Genomic DNA, 21,767 nt, shown 5'->3' with positions numbered 1-21,767 from the left:
CTATGAGCTTATATACGAATTTATTTAATTTTTCCTAAAGAAAAGGTAAATACAGAGGGGAAAGTAAAGAAGAAAGGGACTTCTTTTTCGATAGAAAGACGAAAGAGATTGTGAAAAGCAAACAAAATCATCTGAAAAAACACAAGCAAAAACTAAAACAAAAACCTCAGAAATTACAAGTACAAAGAGAGATTGTCAACTGTGAAGGTCGTTGCTTTGCTGTTTCTTCCTCCTTCACTGACAAGATGAACGGCGGCCCATCTGGTTTCCGTATGTACATTCTCTTCCCCAAATTACCCTCAAGCGTTCTTCTTATTTACATTCCATGCCTTTCTCTCTGTTTTCTCTCAATTCTCTTTGTATTCCATGACCCAAATACTATTTGGTTTCTTTATCACAGACAATGCTCCTGTTACCAGAGCCTTTGTTATTGCCAGCGCTCTCTTCACCGTCTTCTTCGGGATCCAGGGCCGTTCTAGCAAGCTTGGATTGTCTTATCTGGTACTTTTCTTTGTGAAATGTTGAATATTGATGAATTACTGCATTTTAAGATGTAATTGGAAGTGGGTTTTGTCCCAAATTTGTAATCTTTTCATTTATTGATTTTGATGTTAAATGAGTTGTTGAATATGCGTTGTTGGATCTTAATTTGGTTTTGTTTCCAACGTGGGTCATTTTTGCTTTTTCATTAGCATTATACAACATGTTAGCTGGTGAACTATTGCTTCTTCTTTTTTTATTTAAAAAAAAAACATGTAAGGTGAGCTGTTCCTTTCTGTGTAGAGATGACATTATGAGCTTCACATTTTCAACTCATTATTGCGTAGTGCAATCCTAATTTGCTCTTATCTCCATTGTTAGAGACTTCCAGTTGTACTTGGGTGAAGTTAGAAATGAGTTTTTTGGTTCTTTTTGTATGGAGATAGCTTAAAATGGAGTTGAGTACATGTGGTTCACTGTTCTTGTTAATTACTGTGTGCTTTATTTTCAGTTTCTATTGTAGATCACCATTATTTTTCCATCACTATCAAGCATTGCTTTTCAGTCACACAGGGATATTGGTTTTGCACTTTTTTGCCTGGACAACTCAATCTGAAGTTGAAAACCTAAACTGTCTTACCGTGCTATTTCTTGATTTCAGCTTCAAGTAGGGTCTGGATATTGGCTTGATTCTCTTTTGGCACGAAGTTAGTTCATAGTTGCTGTTGAATATAATATCAAAGTATAATAAAACCAGATTTGTCTAGATGCTTGGAGATGAATTGAAATGGGATTGTGTGGGCAACTTGAGCTTTGGTTGAACTCTCCCCTCTCCCTAGAGATTTGAAAACATTACACTTTAGTTGAATTAATCAAAACCAATGGATGAAATATGATTGATATATAGTCGACTATGAATCTTGTGAGAGATAGTTTTGGGTATCTATACTATAGAGGTAGACAAGGGATTTTGCCATTTTGGACTCAGCATGGAAGTAGGCCCTCTAATCCAATTAATTGGGGTTGGCCACTTGAGTCAAATTTTTTCTTTTCCCCATTTAGTCTGACCTGAGGCCACATTTGCTCTTGATTGTGTTAAAATTATTCCTTCTTCAATGTTTTTATCTATGTCATGTTTGGGCTTTTCTTTGCCCTCTTTTCTCCTTCAGTTGGATAAAAGTATAAAACACTATAGAAAAATCTCTGCAAAAAATAATTTCCTTCTTCAATGTTTCTATATATATTTCCTTATTCCAGAATCATCCCTATAAAAAATCATCCAATTTAGAAACCATTTATTCATTTTTATCTTCGTGATGATTTCATTTATCGGGAACACCATGTTTATGTTTGATCACAATTAAATGTCTAAATGGTTTCCAATTTGTCTAACTTTTTTGCAAAGATGATGCTTGAATGAGGACCTTAAAAATAGATTATCCTAATCGGTGGGCCATATGGTGGGACCCCACAATATCTCTTACTTTCCTTAAATTAAAGGATCCCTTACTGTAAGCATATATATATATATATATATATATATATATATATATAGTGTCCCCTACTCAAAAGGGATTTCATGGTTGGGGCCACTCTACAATGTAGTTCAACAATCCAAACCATCTAATTTTTAGATCCCCATTTAACAATCATCCCTGAAAAGTCATTAAAATCTGAATTCATTTGACCATTTGATATGATTATCATCATTGTCATTACAATGTTTGTCTATTTATTTGGTCATAATTAGATAACTAAATGATTTTTGATGGTTGATTTTATTTATTTTTTGTTGTAAGGATGATTCTTAAATAGAGACTTAACAAATGGATGGTTTAGATCATTGTTTGCATTAAGGGTTTAGCCTACATGTGATACCTTTTACTTATTATCAATATGAATCCCTTTTACATGTGATCCTAGATATATATGTATGTTTGTATGTTGTTTGTTTCTCGTGTGACAATGATGCTTATTGGCTCTCAACATTGTTGACTGCGTTGATTGCATGACAAGGTCAATGCGGTCAATGGCATTGATGGGCGTCTTGTATCCATGTTGCATAAGTGAAACATGGATCCAAGACAAGGATGTGCAACGCTCTTCAATGTCTTTGCTCCCCAATGTGATCAATGTCATTGTTATTGTCCGCAATGTTCTGCACGTGGAATTTTTATTGTATAATATTTTCATTTATGTAGTTTCTTTTTTAATTAGTGAAAGGTTCCAGGAACTCCTTAAATTAATCTTACCAAATACTTTTTGTCTCTGTGACAGGATATATTCGGGAAGTTTCGCCTTTGGAAGTTAATTGTGTCAGTTTTTGCCTTTTCATCTACACCAGAACTATTGTTTGGACTGTATCTGCTTTATTACTTCAGGGTCTTTGAGAGACAGATAGGTTCCAATAAGTACTCGGTGAGTAATCAATTAGCATAAACTATTCATGACTTCTGCTTCAATGCCTTATTTATTTGTTTGTTTCGGTAAAAAAAAATGCCTTATTTAGAAAACCCTTTTTAGATGTTATATCACAAATATCTTGTGCCTAAACAAAAGACTAAAACTGGGTGTCATACTTACTGTCTTGTTATGTATTGAAAATCTTTAAGAATTTCACCAGAAAAATTGTAGGGTATGTTTGGACTTTTGTGAAGGGCACCAGTTTGCTCCTATTTGGATTACATAATCAATAGATTTATAAAGCCTGTATGGATGCTTATTAGTTAAGTATTATTCTTGTATGAGAGAGAAAGAGAGAGGCATTTTAAACATATTAGTTTTAGTAACAAAAAAATAAAGGAAGCTTTTAAAGAAACAACGAATGCCAAGGGAACTATCAAGTATCAACATTACCACTATCAGCATCGCCACAACAGTACCAAGTGCACCACTTTCACGATAATCTGGCTATGAACTATTAAATTATTAATGAAACAACAAAGAGAAGGAAGTTTTGAAGAATTGTGCTGTGACTTGACAGTTTGTACAACACCGCAACATAAATTTTGCCTCTACTGTCATTGTTGTACCACTTTTTCACCTCTTGGAGCCCACTAGAACTGTCAACATCACCATTCAACAGTAAGGTGGACACCACTTCTACTATTATTTGTTTCCTTTTTTTTTTTGTCCCATTCTGCCTAACTGCATTGTAACATGTAACATTCTGTCTTCCATTGGCCCATCAATACCACCACTTTCTGTCATCACTGGTGCTCTTACCAGAAGTACCATACACCTCATTGCCACCTTTGCTGCCATTGTTCATCATAGTTGCCATCCATACTATCAAAATAATGCAAAATACCTGCCAACAACAATCCTGTTGCCAAACAACTACATTTTATATTGGAACTACATTAATCTCCACTTCCACACATGCCATGCTACAACTGCAAGTACCAACATCAAATTATCAATGTACTATCACCACCTCTGGTTGCTGCTATCTCTGTGTTTAAAGACTATCAATTATGTTTTTATTTATTTATTTTTTTATGGAATAGCTTTGTTTTACTAAAGTTTCTGAATATGGTGTACTAGGGTTGTCTAAATACCTGTATAATCTTTAAAGTTTACAAACAGAAATAAGAAATTGAATTACTTTAATTGCTACTAAATGGGTAGTAACTTACAGTAATTAAATTTCAGGCAGTGGGATTTCTGGTATGATAAAATTAAATGATTTTTTCTTCTAAAATATTGCTTTCTGACCCGTCATAATTTTTACATGTTCTATTTCCTTTTTCCTCATTTTCTTTTGTTCTGTATTGTTTTTTTTAAATTCTTGCTACTTGTTCAATTGTTTGATGCTGGTGGCTTTTGGATGATTCGGACTTTGGACATTCACTTGTTTTTCCGTAGTGGTTCCAGTGGATGGAGGGGAAATCCTAACACTTAATCAAAAGGAACCTATTTTACAAAAGAAAAAAGCCACAAATATTGCTTTCTGAGCCATCAATTATTTTATTTTATTTTATCTTTTCCATTTATTTTTCCCCATTTCTCTGTTGTTTTCCTATTCAATTTTTTGATGCTGGTGGCTATGGTTGGATGGCCGGGAAGTTGGATGTTCACTTGTTTCTCCTTAGTGGTGCCAATGAATGGAGGGGAAAATCCTAACACTTAATCAAAATGAACCTATTTTACGCAAGTGAAAAGCCACTATCTAGAAAAACTCAAGTCCAAGTCTCAAAAATCGTGGTTGATTCACAGAGTTTGGTGGCTGGGTGAAACAAATTCTAATATTTAGCAGCTTATATTACAGGTGGTTCAAGGATTTCTGATTTTTCTCGTTTGGTATACGAATCATTGGTTATGTTGTTAGAAAAACCATTTTAAAGGAGTCATTGATCAGTTCTAGAAAAGGTGGATCCTTGATGATGTTTTAATAAAAATGTCATGCTGGCATTTAATTGTAGCCTAGTCTTCCAGGGATCGGGAATGCAACACATGGCTATGACTATCTGTACCTAGAGATTGTATGCATCCCTTGTTTTATTGGCCAAAGAAACCATCCTATTGTGTTGTTAACCACTTAAACAGGGAAAAATCCTCCAGTGAGTGGGGCCGGATTTCCCTTTCATTAAGTCTGATGTTGTCTTACTTTCATCATTCATCAATATAAAATATGATGGAGAATGTAAAAACTGTTTTTTTTTTTTTATTATTTTTTTTTTGCTCTTATATATTGATTTCACTTTTAACAATTAGTCTACCTTGGTTGTGCAGGTGTTTATCTTGTACTCTGTGACTGTATCATTACTCTTTGAGGTCCTTGCTCTAGCACTCCTTAAAGGTGTGGATTATTTTTTCAGTTCTATTTCACACTCTTTCTTTATGTAAAATTATATTTCATTTCAATTGGTTTTGCTTTTTCCTGTCTCAATTCCTCTGGCTCTTTTTTTGGCCTGAATATGCTTCTGGTTCTTAGTTACCTTGTTTTCTTGCATGCACTTCTATATTTTGCATGAAAGTGCCTTGATTTTTCTGGAAATGTCAAGCATTTTCCCTAATAAAGTAGATAATCATTAGTGAAAGCATGATTCTAGCAAGGCCTAGTAAGATACAGCTTCCATTATATAATAGTAATAGCGGAGCAATGGCTACATGCATTTGGCTAGTTCTCTCCTTAATCCCCCTTTCTTCCCCATCACGTTGTCTGATATTTGTTGTGGTATGTGGAATCAGAACTCTAGTCCGTTCTAATGAAAACCTGACTATAACTTCCTGCCATATATCTTTTGGGGCTGCTCTTTATTTTGATTTGCCAAACCTCACCACCTTTTGCAGTTTCCCAAATAAGAAAAAAGGAATCTTTAATATTTTACAGAGCATGGTATACTCTATGAATAGATGGTTGTCATCTTCTTTTCTACCACAAGAGTGAATGCAACTCTGAATATCATGGCATCTTGACATGGGCCGTGGCAGCATCATTGGGTGCTTGATGAAATGTCAATCTTATCCTATTGGTGTGGTTGATTAGCTGAACTGGCCCTTCTACTGTTGCCAAGTTTCATTTTTTATGATGTAGATTTCTCATACCAGAGGTTACTCATATTTGTATGGAATTTAAGGAAAAACTGTGTAGTTCAAATATTATATTGCCGAATGTTTCATTTCATGGTTTTCAGTTTTTTTTGTTTTATTGTTTTTTGTTAAGTTCTATGTATTGCACTGATAAAGTTGGCATCAAATTTGCTTGTCTTTTGCAGATCCTGCAGTAAACCTAGTGACCTCAGGGCCTTATGGTCTTATATTTGCATCTTTTGTACCCTTTTTTTTTGACATTCCAGTTTCAACGCGTTTTCGTGTATTTGGTGTGCGTTTCTCGGATAAGTCTTTCATATATCTAGCTGGTCTTCAGGTAAAAAGTGTGCAATCAATGCATACCTTCTAACCATCTATGACACAGCACGTGTATGCATAGCTACTCTTTCTTTCCCCAGACACTATAATCTAATTTTGGTTTCTCTCTTGCAGCTTCTTTTATCGTCCTGGAAAAGATCGCTCTTACCAGGGATATGTGGCATCCTGTGTGGTTCCTTGTATCATCTGAATGTTTTCTGTATCCGCAAAGCAAAGGTTATTTTTCATTCTGATATTTGAAATAATAAATTTGTTTTAAAGGGAAAATATATCAATACGTTGAGGTTCACTTATCAAAAAGAAAAACTGTGTTTATATACTTTTATTTTCTTCTGCATTGTATTTCAAGATGTAGCCAATAGCTTGGCATTTTGTTCAAACAGGTCATAATGCTTTCCTCACTGCTGTGAGCTATCTGAGATATATAATAATATAATTATGCCTTGGTAATAGAAAAGGAATTGTAACTTATGTGAACTGTCATTTAAGATAAATTCAATTCCTAAATAAAGGGGATTTGATCAGTCATATTCTCAAAATGGCTGGTAAAGTTTGGCTTTCTTAGTGTGAACTATGGTTGCTTTTCAGTGACTGGACATAAATTATGCATGCATCTCTGCATTTATTTTGGGCTTACATATGAGTTACAGATCCCACTGTACTTTCAGCCAGCATTACTTTTGCTGCTGTTCTATTACAGTAGATTCTACACATTATAACTAAGTCAATCATCTCTGTAGACTTTATACTCTGTTAAGAAAGAAACAATGGATGCATGTCTGCATGCGTGCCTTTGCACATACATGTGTCATGTGTGTGTCTATCTGCATGCATGTAATTTTGGAATACGATTCGGGCATCCGTTCTGTTGAGTTACCTGTGCTAATTTCTTCTTAGTGGAAGAAAGTTCTATTAAGGCATAGTGCCTAATGAGTATAGTTTTCTCTATGTTCTTCACTTTAATTCTTACGTTTAAAATAGTGTTTATAAGGTCAATTTAGTTGCCTATTTTGCAACTGAGAGATTCTTAATTAATTAATGTAATAATGGCGTGTCTTTCATATTTCAGTTCCCAGAATTCATTAGTTCTTTCTTTTCGCGGCTTTCTTTGCCATCTATGGGGAGTCCGCCAGCAGCACCTGCTAGAAATGTTGTGGGAAATGTACCATCATTCACAGCTCGGCAAGTGGAGGCAAGAATTTTCCTTTCCCCCTAAATGCATTGGAACTGCCATTTACTTTTGTACATATAAATTTTCACAATTGCAAACTTAGATGGATACCTGACTGATTCATATCTATTCTCTGTGAAATACAAAGGCTAGCTGTCAAAATATTAACTCTATGGGACGAACATGATTGGTAAAGGGTGTATACAATGCAGAACTAAACTGAGCATAATAAAATGCAAGTTTAGTCAAACTGGGGATAGGGACTAGAATGTTGCTCATGGGTGTATAGCAGTGAATGAGTTCAGTTAGCGTGGGGTTTTGTACAATTAGAGGTACGTATAAAACTTATAAGTTAGGGGAACATTTATGGACTGGTATAAGGCTAGCTGTTTCCTATCATATCGAATGTTGGACGACTAATAACATGTAGACAAAATGAGGGTAGTGTAGGTGTATGTGTTAAGATAGATTAATGGTAGTAAGAAAAAAGATAGAATTAGGGATGAAATAATTTGTTCAGGTGGGTCTCACACCAACCAAAGAGGTGATGAGGGGATTTGTATAATGGTTCCAGTTATGTACAATGAAGACCAAGAAATACACTAGTGGAGAAGAGTAATTTGTGGTCAGTAATGGAAGCAATTGTTCCTACCATCGTAAAATAAGAGCATTCATTTCTCCATTCATATTCATAGCTTTGTCTACTAAAAGAGGGTTTTAGGGAAATAATAAATAAATAGATAGGAGTAGTACTAGTATGTTTATTGAGGATGTCATGAAAATTAAGAATGGCTTAAAAGTGGTAACGTTAAGACCCTCAAGTAATTTGGACAAAATGACATATAAATTCTCCATTTTGAATTTTTTTTTTTTCTGCTCCATATGGATAAAGGCTTAGTTGTTTTTGGTAAAGTAATTTTGGATTCTGAGGCTTCAGTTTTCTTTGTTCATATTGTTTGAGAGTTTTTTGTTTTTTAAGAAAACAAACGCGTGGGATGGTTATAAGGGGCAGATTTAAATGAGATGATGCAATCAACTATTTCTTTCTTTTTTCTTTTTTCTTTTTATTTATTATTAAAAAAAAAAAAAAAAAAAAAAAAAAGCTAACAAGGGAGATATTGGATTTCACTATAACATTCTCTGAGAGTGTCACAAAGTAATGGCTTGTCATTCGGTGGCAATATATATTTGTACGAAAATAGTTTTTAAAAATTGAAATGAATGCATATGAGTGCACTTATTCCTGAAGTCATTTTTAATGGATACGCTTTGGGGACTTCATTTTGGTTGCAAACATGTAGTACTCTTTTACTATAATGCTATGTAGTATGTTAAGTTCTATTATGGTTTCAATTTTCCTTTGAAATCATCAGTTTCCTCTTTTTGGTTTCAGAGAAATCATCCGTCTTCCATGCCGTCTGCCACAGAGCCAACGGAGGACTCCATTGCCACTCTGGTTTCTATGGGCTTTGATCGGAACTCTGCCAGACAAGCACTGGTGCAGGCTAGAAATGACGTAAATGTGGCCACAAACATCCTTCTAGAAGCACAGGCCCACTGATTCCTTAACTACAGTTCTGTCAAGACGAACCTGAATTTTTATGAATTCAGGAATGGAAATTCCGTCCGTATATCAGGGGGGCAAAACAAATTTGCACATTCAGAGGACTGGAATTGATGATATGCATTGAGAAATCCGTTAAGGCATTTACTGTATCATTCTCAAGGATTTCTGTTTTATTTATTTCTCTGTTTAATTTTCCTTGTAGCTATCGCGTTCAGGATATGTATTCATACACCTTTGGTGCAAAAGTAGGAGGCTGTAGAATTGTTTGCATCATATTGGAAGCATGCATATTCTCTTCGAAAGAAAACCAGAGATGTACAGTTGCAATTTATTGCATTCGGACTGTTAAAATATATTGAACTCCCCATTTTTGTGTGTTTTGTTTTGTCCTCTTTTCTTTGGCCATAAGCTTGTGCGAGTCACTTTTCTTAGATGTACAATGTACCTCTGCAAATTTTACACAGGAAGAATTTACCAGAATTTCATTTATCATAACCTAACAAGGACAATATTTTCCTTAAAAATGAAAACAAAACAAAAAGGAAACTGGGACTTGTGAGCTCTGATCAGGACTAGTTAACGATCAAATAAAAAATTGCAGAGTAAACAAAACAAATTGAGACCCATGGAGGTAAGCATAATGCAGTTCAGTCTAGTTTGCATTACCGTAACATCTCACCATGTTCTACAATCCCCACATGAATTGAAACTGTAGCAAAATTGGATATTCATAATGGGCTCTTCTCCGGACTATAATGTGATCCCCATAATGACTCAAATTTTATAATCATATAAATTCATACCAAATACACCTCCATGACGACACAATATTCAGTCACCTAAACTAGTTCGCATTGGAAGGAACAAAGAACATCCAAATTTAAAAAACACATATCAAGGCAGTATTTTGTCTAGCTGCAGCTGCTCAATTTTGTCGTGGGTACACAGTACGCAAAAACTCCATAAACTTAACCTCCTTTTCTTCTATGTTTGCTGATTTATGAAATTCTACACCTTGCCAAATAGTATTTTGAGACTTTAATGATTTGAGGTATTGGACCCAGCTCTTGATGGGGGCTCCACTCGGGCTGTCTTGACAGATATTAGACGGTGCTCATGTCCACACGGCTTTTATGGAGCTGGAAGGCAGGGGTGATCCAGCTCCCACAACTGCATTGGATGCCTGACCAATTGAAGTAACCCAAGCGAGCTTCACAATGTGCACAGGATAACTTGCCCTCAACTGCACCTTCTTCAACTGGGTAATGAGAGAACAGCTAAGAAAGATTAAATTATTTGGTGTTTCTATGCCAAATCACATTGAAAGAAAGATTACATTAATGAGGATGTGGATTGACAAAAAAAACCATAAATTTGTCAGCACACTGGAACAATTTGACAGTAAGAAAAATCCATTTATAGTTGGTATGAAATTTCATGTGACAATTTGATCATATAACATGCAAGCTAAACTTATGCAACAGTACTCATCATCCAATTCTATAGAGACATTCAAAAGAATCAAAACAAGTCTAAAGAACAAAAGGTCTATAAATAAGGAATTGATAGATGTAACTTTACCTGCTGTCATCCACCTTAGAGGCTCAACAAAAATGGATGAACATTCAGAATCCTCAGACTTATTATATGCGTTGCTACTCTTTCGCTTGCGCCACTGGAAAGATGTCTCACCCTCACCTGGCATGTGATCCACAACATTGTCCTGCAATGCAACAACTCTTCGGCATTTCTTGCAGCGGTATGCAGGTGTACCAGTTTTACCTCCATTTGGAGCTGCTTCTACTTCAGAGGAAACTGCACTAGGCAACCCGGGATCTGCCCCAAATTTAGAACTGTCTATTTTCTCCCCACGATAGAATGATTCACCTGAAAGGATGGCCAAAAATTCTTCAATTGCAGTGAAACAGAATTGACATTTGCCACTAATATTAAGAACTACCACTAAAAATGAGCAAAGACTGAGTCAAAATGTCCCCTGTGCTGAGCCAAATCATTTTTCACGTAGTAAATAAACACAAGAACATTGCCATGTTGTTGCTATTCCATCCCTGTTCCAGTATGCATTTCTTTTTCTTCGGCTAAAATGTTACTCAGGGTAGAGGAGCATGGGTACTGTTGTAGCAGTTCTAACAAGTTAATTAGGTTTTTTTTTTTTGGCTGGGGAAGTTAATTAGGCTTTGTGAGTCCTTTAAATGTTAGTTTTCCTAAGTTAATTTGACGGTTGAGATTATTTTTATTTGAAGGGCTAGGATTCAACTATATTATTAGGGTTTATGTCATTTCATGGATAGAGATAAAAACTAACTTGTAGAGAATCTTTCTTCTGGATTATTATTAAATTAGTAAAACCAAAATTTATTCCGACCATCCCACTTCTGAAAAAGACATTCATTGAGCAATAACCACTCAACCAGCTGAGCAATTCCGAGCATTCCACTTCCAGGTTTTATCAGCTGAAAAAACTTGACTCACTTCTCTTGAACTATTTTCTTTAACCTATAAACAATTAAGCTAAAATTCTGCTGAACTACCCCATGATGCTAGAAAAATGTCTCATGGGTCATTCTTGTAGAGTATATTTCTTTCAATTGTTCAAAATACTTGGCTTGACCAATTAGAATTTGTGACCAATTAGGCAAGCCTAATTCTTACTTCAATGGAAATGTGACCAATTAGGCAAGCCAGTGCTCCTCAATAATTTTTTAAAAAAATAAGTATATCATAAGAATTAGGCTACCTTCTTAGGAAATGTGACCAATTAGGCTACCTTCTTAATAAAGTTTTTGAAATAACTATAAAATGAGACTCAAGAAAAGCCTATACACAACAATGCTTGTCAGTTGACAGCATAAGAATTATAGCGTAGTCTATATGTCCCATGGAACACTTTTATAAGCTCATATACTACCAAACTTCGACAAACTGAAATGCATGATATATCAATCAGTATCCCTTAACTCAGAATGCTCAAGTGGGAAATTCGGAAATAAGAGTGGTAGGGGGGAGGGGGGTGGAGAAGAAAAAATCGTACCCAATACTTTCAGTCGGAAACACTTATATATGGGGCTGGCATGATCAACCTTGAAGCCCATTTCCTCAAACATTTTTAACTGCAATGGAATGTAAAATTTAAGATTAGAAGAAAGTAATGTTATTTTTTACATAAAGTGATATAGGAGTGTGCATTACCTGATCTAGAAAACCATCATTGGGGCAAACAGACTCACAGCTTTGCCGCAGGGATCCTAGTGCATCTGCAGGAATGTATAAGACGAAAAAAGGGGTAAATACTGAAGCAATTAAGTGCTTCTAACCCACACTCCCTCTCCTTTTTGTTCAATTACTGAAGCCAATTTTCTTTTTCATTCAAGTTATAAAAGCTTGTTAACACTACTTTAACTTATATAAGATTGTTAGCACTACTTTTAGTATAAATCTGATAAAAACAGCTATCTTGAATGCATAGGAGGAAAAAATATAGTGTAAAGACTCAAGCAATTAAGTGTTTGTAACCTTCTCTCTCTCTCTCTCCTTTTTTTTGAATTCATTTGCTTAGGAATTTTTTTTTTCTTTTAAAGCTATATAAGAAGATTAAAAAAAATTACTTATAATCTATATCTTATAAAACAGCTATTCATACAGCATAAGAGGAAAAGAAAAAAAGAGTAAAATCTCAAGCAAATAAGCATCTGTAACACACTTCTTTTCACAAAAAGCATCTGTAACCCACTCCCTCCTCTCCTTTTTGTTGATATTGCTTAGCAAATTTTCTTTCAAAGTTATATAAGCATTTCAAAAATTACTTTTTATCTAAATCTGACAAAACAGCTATTGGGATATCCAAAATATAACAGCTAAGCATATGCCAATTTTGAGACTCACAATACATAAAACAAGCAATGATTTGTTCACACCTTCTTGAGATAAATGTTCTGTCCTCATCAGATATGCTGTAATGATAGCTGCACTGCAACGAACACGCAAAGAAGGGTGTAAACCCTTTAAACTTGACAACTCAGAAAACTGGAAAAGCTATATAATATAGGTCTGTTCTGACAATTTCTGACATATATTAGTAAAACTGATATTATTCTAATTAAGAAAGAAAAGCCATCCTACTTTATGCACTTGAGTTTATTGAACACTGCCAAATATAATAAAGAATAGAAACAAAAGCTTTGCAACTTATGAAATACAACTACAACTTCGTGGTTAAAATAAAATAAGCATGCATGCAAACATCCAAAGTATGACCCAGAAAATATGCATGCATGCATTTCAAAAACCTTTCCTTCCTTTTTCTTAGAATTTGAAAGATGAGTCAAATATATTTGCGCAATATATAATATTAGATTTACTCAATTTTAAGGGCGAACTTACTTTATGAGGTCATTATGAAGCAACAACATTTTTTTTTTCTTCTAATAATCAGTCATATTGTTTACGTTGGTAGATTTTAATAAGTACCCTTTACATGATAAACCTCAGTTGCTATGCAGAAACTAAGGACATTTTTGCATTGTTTGGATATTGCAAAGACACATCCAAAATATATTTTTTTTTTATAAGAACATCCAAAATAAAATCACTTCCGCAATTGCATGCAGACAAAACAGATATCAAACTTAGTAATTTAAAAAATTCTTTGGAAGTTTTAAAATCCTGCAGTAGTGAAGCTCAACAAGTACTTAGGGTCAAGTGAAGTGGTAAAGAAGTTTCAAAGGATTTATAAATCACATGAATTTGATGTGCAACTTCTCTCTGAAGGTATATTATTTTCTATATAATCTGTTTCTAGTTAAATATGTATACATAATAATTTTGCAACTTCCCATCCACTTCAAAAGATTTATGATGCGTGTATTGTTAATTTTAGCCTTTCTTGAGTTTGACAGCAATATAATTCTCTTTTACTAAAGTAAGCTCGGATTATTAACCATCCTTTGTACTTTCTTTGCTTAATACTATTTTAAAATTGTAATTTTTCTTCTTAAAAAAATTTAAATTAAATGTAACTAATGGGGAACATAACAAAGGTCTTCATACTTACTTAAGCTGTAGGCAGAACGATGGAATTTAGGCTTATTTTACTCAGGTTTTATTATTAGAAATTTGGTATTTAATAATTGTTATTTTTAAGAAAATGTGGAATTTATTTTTTTAATTGTGGACTACCTATATATTCATAGGTCCTGTTGTAGTTGGATTTTTGTATGACATATTGATTGAAAGTTCAGACCTAAAGTTTACTGTACCTTTGTCTCTCTTTCACCTTTTATCTAAACTAATCCTTCTTCTTCTCCTCTTCTATTTCTTCTTTCCTAAATCTCCTCTCTCTTCTTCTTCTCTTCTTTCTCTCCCACTTTTCTTTATCTCTCATCAGTGACAAATTTAATTCTTGTCATTTGATATTTCTCAGAATATTGAAATTCTAAATTATTAGAAGAAAAAAATATATAAAAAGCTTCAAGAGCATTAGAGTGGTTGGTAAAACAGTTGACCATTACTAAGACAATCGTTGATATGCTTGAGTACTGGAAGACAAGAAGAGGGAAACAAATATGCAAAAGTAGTGTGAATTGGTGGTGAATGAATTGCTATAGATATGCTTGAGTGCCGAATTTCTATTTCCGTCAAGGGTATCTTTGGAGGTAAATGAATATGCAGACATTATGGAGCCAAGCTCAGATTGGTTAAGCTTAAACTTATCCCATGATAGGTTTTCAATAGGATGATTGTGGGAAATTTTCTTTTTTTTTTTTTCCCCTATTTTGAATGTGTTTTTTTTTTTCAGACCTTTTAAAATTGAAGTCCTAGTTCCTTGTATGTCCGGTTAGTATAGTTCAAACATAATTGAATGGTGCACAGAAAATTTTTTTCCCTTGTATAGTAAAATTCAGTGAAAGCATCAGTAACGAAAAAGTGAGAGTGAGAAAACAATAGAAATTAAAACTAAAATGATAATTAAAGTGAGAAAATAATATGCACCTTCTAGACACGCCAGCAAAGCAATGCACCAAAACAGACCCTTCTTTTCTACTCTTATCAATGAAATCCAAACACACATCCAAATAATCCAACAAATTTTCACTCTCCATATCTCTCAGTGGAACCCCCATCCTCACCAGCTTCAAATCCTTGCCTGCATATTCCAACAAGTACAACAGCTTATCGGAAGCCAAACCACTCTTCGCCCCATCATCACCAGAACCATCCTCAGAACCCGACCCGCCGACATAGACCTTCTTGATTTCCATCGTTGGAATTGTAAGACCTTTTCGCCATTCCGAAAAAAACGATATTGACGCCGAGCTCAGAACTGACAGAATGTGTGTGATGTTGTGGGTGCTGCCGTTTTGGAGAACCTCTGCTGCATCGCTGATGTTGCCGATGAATAGATTCTCGCGAACCAGGTACGGCATGACCACTGACAAAAATGGATTGGTTTTTTCCAAACCCTAGATTACCAAAACAAGAAATTCTTTGTTATTCCCCTTTTTCAATTGAATTTTGATTGAAAAAACGACGATCGAGCTCTGTTCGGTTTTGATAAAAATCGGAGATATTCGAACCTGGGAAATCGGAATATTCCGGCGACGAAAGCTTAAGCTCTTGTTCTGCCTGTCTCTCTGTGATCAGCTTCCTCCTGTGGAATTACAGTCACGGTTTTATATAGTGTTGTCCGCACGTGCGAGTAACTGATAATGCCTAATGGAGAGTAGGCACGTGCGGGTGTTTTATAATTTATACGATGAAAATGAAATTGGCTTTCCAGGTGTCCAAAGTCAAAAGCTGGATGAGGCTGCGTGTGCTGACGTGGAAAGATAAGCACCGTCACTTTGGTTGACTGATTGAATGTGTTTCGATATTAAGAGGACGTGGCTTATATAAATTTATAAAGACTTTTTTTAAGCAATAGATTTTTACAAAATTTATAAATTTTCATAAAGTTTTACAGTATTTTACAAGATTTATAAAAATCTTTAGAAATTCGTAGAGAAGAGATAAAATTTATATTGACTTTGAAATACACATAAAAACTAATTAAAGTCTTTAAAAATTCATAATTAAATGAATTTTATAAAACTCAATAACTTTTAAAATACACATAGACTTTTATGGACGTTTTAAAAGTGGTTAAAAGTCTTAATTGAATATCACATGACTTTTATAAATTTCTTAAAATTCTTATTTGAATACACATAAAATTTTACGAATTCTTTAAAAAAATTTAAAAGTCTTAATTGAATACCACATAACTTTTAAACTCCATAAAATTTTGTAAAATTCCATAAACAATACATCCCACTAAACTAGGCGATCAAAACTGTGGAAGTGGAACCATTTGGTTGGAGCATATCCAAAATTGTTTCGTTCGATTCAGTTTTGGGCTTCTTCTTTTTTTTTGCCAGGGGCCCGAAACTTTGTTAAGCCATAACAATTGGTAGCTTAAAATCGCTTTAGTATAATGCGTTCAAAGGCTGGTATAGTCTAATGGGTTCAAAGGCTGATGTTGTCTAATTTTAAGACCAAACATATTTTAAGCATACAAACACAAGATCATCATCTAAATTCAAAAAAATAATATTATATTAATTTAATATAAATGGTTGGTTTAGTTTGATTTAACCAATGTTTTGAAGTATGGTAATCGGGCGATAACCAATTTGAATTGTATGATGCAATTCAATTAAACCGCTCAATAAAAAATATTAAAAAAATGGATCCAAAGTTCGAATCGGTATTTTGGGTTACTAGTACATAGGATCAAATTTTAATTTCAAACTTAATTGTAACAAATTTTTAATGTAAATTACCAATACTTGATTATAAAATGATCTTATATACCTAAATTAAAACTAAGGAGTGAAGAACCAGACTACCAAACTATAGGGACCAAAATAGTTATTGGGCTAAAATAAATGCGTCCCTCAATTAAGCCGTTCTCTTCTGCCATGGGCATCACACATTCACACTTGTAAAAAATTGACCACTGTAGAAATTTTGTTTCTTCAAGTATCACAATATAATATCTGAAAATTTGGGAAATTTTCTTTTATGATATTCTTTCTTTTGATTTTGTAGTATGAAATGTGTTTTATGAAAGAAGCTTGTGTAAGATCATCCACAGTGGTGAGAGTGAGTAATTTGTGGCCTGAATAGTGTTTCTGTGGCCTGAAAAGTGTTGAAAGTGAAAGTAATCTGTGCTGAAGCTGAAGTGGTGCTGAGAGTGATAGCTGAGAGTAATATAGTTGTACCTAATTAAATTAAGTCAAATTTAGATTAAGTGATGGTTATGTTATAATTTATACCTTAAATATTTATAAAAATTATATCATTGATTTTATTTTAAAGAGATCTTTAATATATTGAATATATTTGAATTTATAACTATATTACCCAAGTTATAATTTCTATATTTTCTCTCCACCAATGGTCTTTCAAGTTGTTTGGTATTTTTTTAATATTTGAAATGTATAAAAATGGTAAACACAACACAATTCATTATATTTCATAATACGAACGACGACAAACATATAAAGAAAACCACATTAACAACTAAAGATTAGAACGAGTACATAAAATTAACAACAACAACACCCAACAATAAAAAAACAATGATAAATAACAAACACAATCTTTATTGGTTCCCACGAGTGGTCTCGGGCGAATCACGGGCGTTTACGTAAACATTCTTATATCCTCCCCAAAATGAGGTGTAAATGCTCAATTTATAGGAAAAGTAATGAAACAACCGTTTGAAATTTTTAGTTAATTTTTTTGATTTCTTTTGTATTTTTTAATATTAGTATTAACTTATTAACTAGTTAGCTAGCTTAATTAAATTTAGAGTATTTCTAATGAAATAATTAGGTAAAAAATAAATCAAATAAGTGATAGCACACCAATACCCACGTATAGTTAAGTGGGTGATTTACTTACATGTACTTAACAAATATAATTTTATTTAAAAATAAATTGGTGAAATAAAGTAATTATCCCAAATAATTTAGAGAAACGCTTGAATATACACCATAAAAGCAAATTGACACGAAATGTATGAAAGAAATGGTATATATATGTATATACGAGCGGTATCTCTGAAAAGAATGGTATATATATATATATATATATATTTGTTTGATCAAAGTTAGATAAGTAAATGATTTTTTATTTGACTAATTTTTTTATAAGGATGATCTATAAATAGAGGCTTAAAAAATAGATGGTTCGGATTGTTGAAAAACTACATGGAGTGGGCCTATTTGCCTCATCCCACATTTAATACTAAATATGAAATCTCAGACTTAAAGTTTCCTATATATATATATACATATATAAGAATACTCTAAAACTAACTAGTTAATAAGTTAATACAAAAATAACTACCATATTAGGCCCACCACAAAATGTAATCTCAAAATCTGAACCATCCATTTTTTAGGCCCTATTTCAAAGATTATCTCTGTAAAAAATATCCAAAATTAGAATTTATTTAGCCATTTCATTATGATAACAATTATTTATATACTTTTATCGAAAACATTGATCGTCTATTTGTTTTATCACAATTAGATGACTAAATGATTTATGATATAGTTGAATTTTTACAAAGATGATCGTTGAAATAGGGCTTAAAAAATAAACAGTTCGGATTATGAGATTAATTAGTTATGTGGTGAATTCAAAAGTATGGTTAGTTTCATATTAATTTACTAAGCAGTTAGTTTTAGAGCACTCCTCTATATATATATATGTATATATGTATGTATGTATGTATGTATGTACAAGATATCTCTAGCAGTATTCAAATTTACATAACAATAGCTCCTTTTGTACTAGAAATAGATCAAAAGAATATTTAATGGACTTATAATTTCACTATGAATATGTGTGTATAGATATGTACGTACAAGTAGAATTCCATGCCTAATTCTCTCAAATATTACAAACAATTATTTGGTTGTACAATTCCAAAAGCCTTTCCATTTGCGTTGTTACAATATGATTGAACCACTTTATTCTGACAAGTCAAATTCACATTTTCGAGTCTTATCCCGTTGCATGGATTTGTAGTACTACAATCAAATTTTATTGCGACTGATGTTGCTGAAGTTCCACGAATGTTCTGATACAAAACGTCACTAATTTTCACGCCAGATACCTATAAAACAATATACTATCTAGCTTGTAACCTACTCATAGAGACACACACACATATATACTATCTAGTTTTTCAAGAGGTATATATAAAAAATCGAACCTAATGCCGTGGCCAGGTCCACATGAAATGGCTTGGATCCACAAGTCCTTGGTTCCGGGGCCAATTGAGACACAATCATCCCCAGTTTTGATGGAGGTGTTGAAGATAGAAACATTTCTGGACAATTGGACATGGATGCCATCCGTGTTTGGGCTATTGCCAGAGGCACTGACTTTGACTCCTTGAATGCGCGCGAACATCTTGGCATCCGTTTATCACAATGTGGAACATCTGGCTGTTTAAAGACACTAGTCCGTCGATGCCAATGTTTTTAGAGTTCGTAAAGCGTATAGTCTAAGATATCGCAAACAAGATTTCTTAATTTGGTAAGTACTTAATTAATTTCAAACTAAAATGCAGTTGAAGAATTAAGCTGTAGATTAAGAGGATATGTAGTGTTGGAGCTAGAGATCGAGGTTGGAGAATGTTGGTGTATTAGTAGTTTATATATATACTATAAAAGGTACATGCATATATGCAAGAGCTGGGTTGATTTGATTTACAAGGGATATTGTGATTCAATTATAAGTAATTGATGATTGATGTGGGTTTAAGAAATGTATATACATGGAATTGAAATCATATTTATCTTATTAAGAAAGCTGCTGCGGGAAATAAGCCCACTAGTTTGGTTGCCACTCTTTTCTGCTACTTTGCTTCAAAAGGCCCCTGCCACCAGAAAGTCAGAAACTTACTAGAAATGAAGAGATTTGACCAGTTACTAGAAATGATGATATCATCTGATTAATTGCTTACTGTTTTCAGTAATATGTACGTACTTGAATCTTTGTTATAATTAATTAATAATCATCACTTTAACTCTATTATAATCTATAATATTTATTGTTTTCAAATAATTAATTAAAAGGAAAAAAAATAAAAGTATTTTTGAAGCCGTTGACTTGTTCATGTATACGTACGACACCAAAAAAAAAAAAAAAAAACTTGTTCATGTATCAGTTCATCCCATACGGGGTGAACCAAGTTTTCATCACTGGATTGCTTCACGGGGAGACAAAAGGAGTTGCCCTTTTTCCTGTTTAGTGGGGTGTTCATTTTTGTTTCTTTCTTATGTTGGCATTCCGTCAGGAATTGTTTTTATTGATATTAGCATAAATTGTAAATATTAAAATTAACCATGATCATCAACAATAATTAAAAATAAGGTAAGAGAAATAAGATAACTCATGAATGCACACATCTACATATCCAAATAAGGGTCAGGTTGGTATTGCTGTGAGGAAAAACAGCTGTGAAATAAAACAGCTGTAAAGTTGAGTGTTTGATAAATTATGTTTTCAAAAGTTTACTAGAAATGAAGAGATTTGACCAGTTACTAGAAATGATGATATCATCTGATTAATTGCTTACTGTTTTCAGTAATATGTACGTACTTGAATCTTTGTTATAATTAATTAATAATCATCACTTTAACTCTATTATAATCTATAATATTTATTGTTTTCAAATAATTAATTAAAAGGAAAAAAATAAAAGTATTTTTGAAGCCGTTGACTTGTTCATGTATACGTACGACACCAAAAAAAAAAAAAAAAAACTTGTTCATGTATCAGTTCATCCCATACGGGGTGAACCAAGTTTTCATCACTGGATTGCTTCACGGGGAGACAAAAGGAGTTGCCCTTTTTCCTGTTTAGTGGGGTGTTCATTTTTGTTTCTTTCTTATGTTGGCATTCCGTCAGGAATTGTTTTTATTGATATTAGCATAAATTGTAAATATTAAAATTAACCATGATCATCAACAATAATTAAAAATAAGGTAAGAGAAATAAGATAAATCATGAATGCACACATCTACATATCCAAATAAGGGTCAGGTTGGTATTGCTGTGAGGAAAAACAGCTGTGAAATAAAACAGCTGTAAAGTTGAGTGTTTGATAAATTATGTTTTCAAAAGTGTTGTGAGTGCAAAAAACAGTATCAAAGTGTTTGGTAAATGTTAATGTAAAAGTGTTGTTATTGTGTATAATTATTAAAATAGACATGATGCTGAAAGTGTCTTTCACTTATTTGTTTGGTAAAAATAAAATATTTTTTTACTTGTATTTTAAATTTGTGGCTACAAACTTTTATTAGCATTCATTTTTTTTAAGAACAACATTATTAAATAAGTATACCTATTATTTTGTCGATAATTAATTAATTCCAATACATCTGGAAATTCCAGCTAAATTGGAGCGTTTCAACGAAGAAGGGTGCTTGGAAATATTCATAGTATTTCACAAGAATTTTGGCCCAACTTGTCCAACTGAAGGTATCTAGGCTTTTACTCGTATCAACCCTATTTGGGTTTAATTCATGAAATTGGGCATGCATGTGTTTAATTTTAGCTGAAACATGAAGAAATGAAGTTATTTACAATATATAT

The 21,767-nt window shown here is 33.2% G+C and overlaps 2 protein-coding genes across 3 annotated transcripts; one reads left to right on the top strand and one right to left on the bottom strand.

Annotated features, from left to right (window-relative positions):
* Window positions 1-78: 78 nt before the first annotated feature.
* On the top strand, window positions 79-9,477 carry LOC147282664 (Ubiquitin-associated (UBA) protein). Its single transcript, XM_086246869.1, has 8 exons — window positions 79-270; window positions 401-501; window positions 2,758-2,898; window positions 5,215-5,281; window positions 6,201-6,352; window positions 6,469-6,570; window positions 7,424-7,546; window positions 8,919-9,477. The coding sequence occupies exons 1-8, from the start codon at window positions 246-248 to the stop codon at window positions 9,084-9,086; spliced, it is 879 nt and encodes a 292-aa protein (XP_086102995.1). The 5' UTR covers window positions 79-245; the 3' UTR covers window positions 9,087-9,477.
* A 256-nt stretch (window positions 9,478-9,733) lies between these two features.
* LOC147282663 (uncharacterized) lies at window positions 9,734-15,743 on the bottom strand. Of its 2 annotated transcripts, XM_086248672.1 has the most exons (7): window positions 15,686-15,743; window positions 15,102-15,571; window positions 13,028-13,080; window positions 12,303-12,367; window positions 12,145-12,223; window positions 10,674-10,979; window positions 9,734-10,350 (listed from the first exon to the last, which is right to left on the bottom strand). In XM_086248672.1, exons 2-7 carry the CDS (start codon window positions 15,533-15,535, stop codon window positions 10,196-10,198), a joined length of 1,092 nt encoding a protein of 363 aa, XP_086104798.1. In that variant the 5' UTR covers window positions 15,536-15,571; window positions 15,686-15,743; the 3' UTR covers window positions 9,734-10,195. The 2 variants fall into 2 exon arrangements, with proteins under 2 accessions (XP_086104798.1, XP_086104799.1); XM_086248673.1 differs by having other exon boundaries at window positions 10,207-10,369; window positions 15,102-15,741.
* Between the last annotated feature and the right edge of the window lie 6,024 nt (window positions 15,744-21,767).

Source organism: Dryas octopetala, chromosome 6 (assembly GCF_963921425.1).
Source record: "Dryas octopetala chromosome 6, drDryOcto1.1, whole genome shotgun sequence".
In the NCBI taxonomy this organism is placed as follows: Eukaryota; Viridiplantae; Streptophyta; class Magnoliopsida; order Rosales; family Rosaceae; genus Dryas; species Dryas octopetala.
Note: the sequence above shows the minus strand (reverse complement) of the source record. Positions and strands in the feature narration are given on the sequence as shown.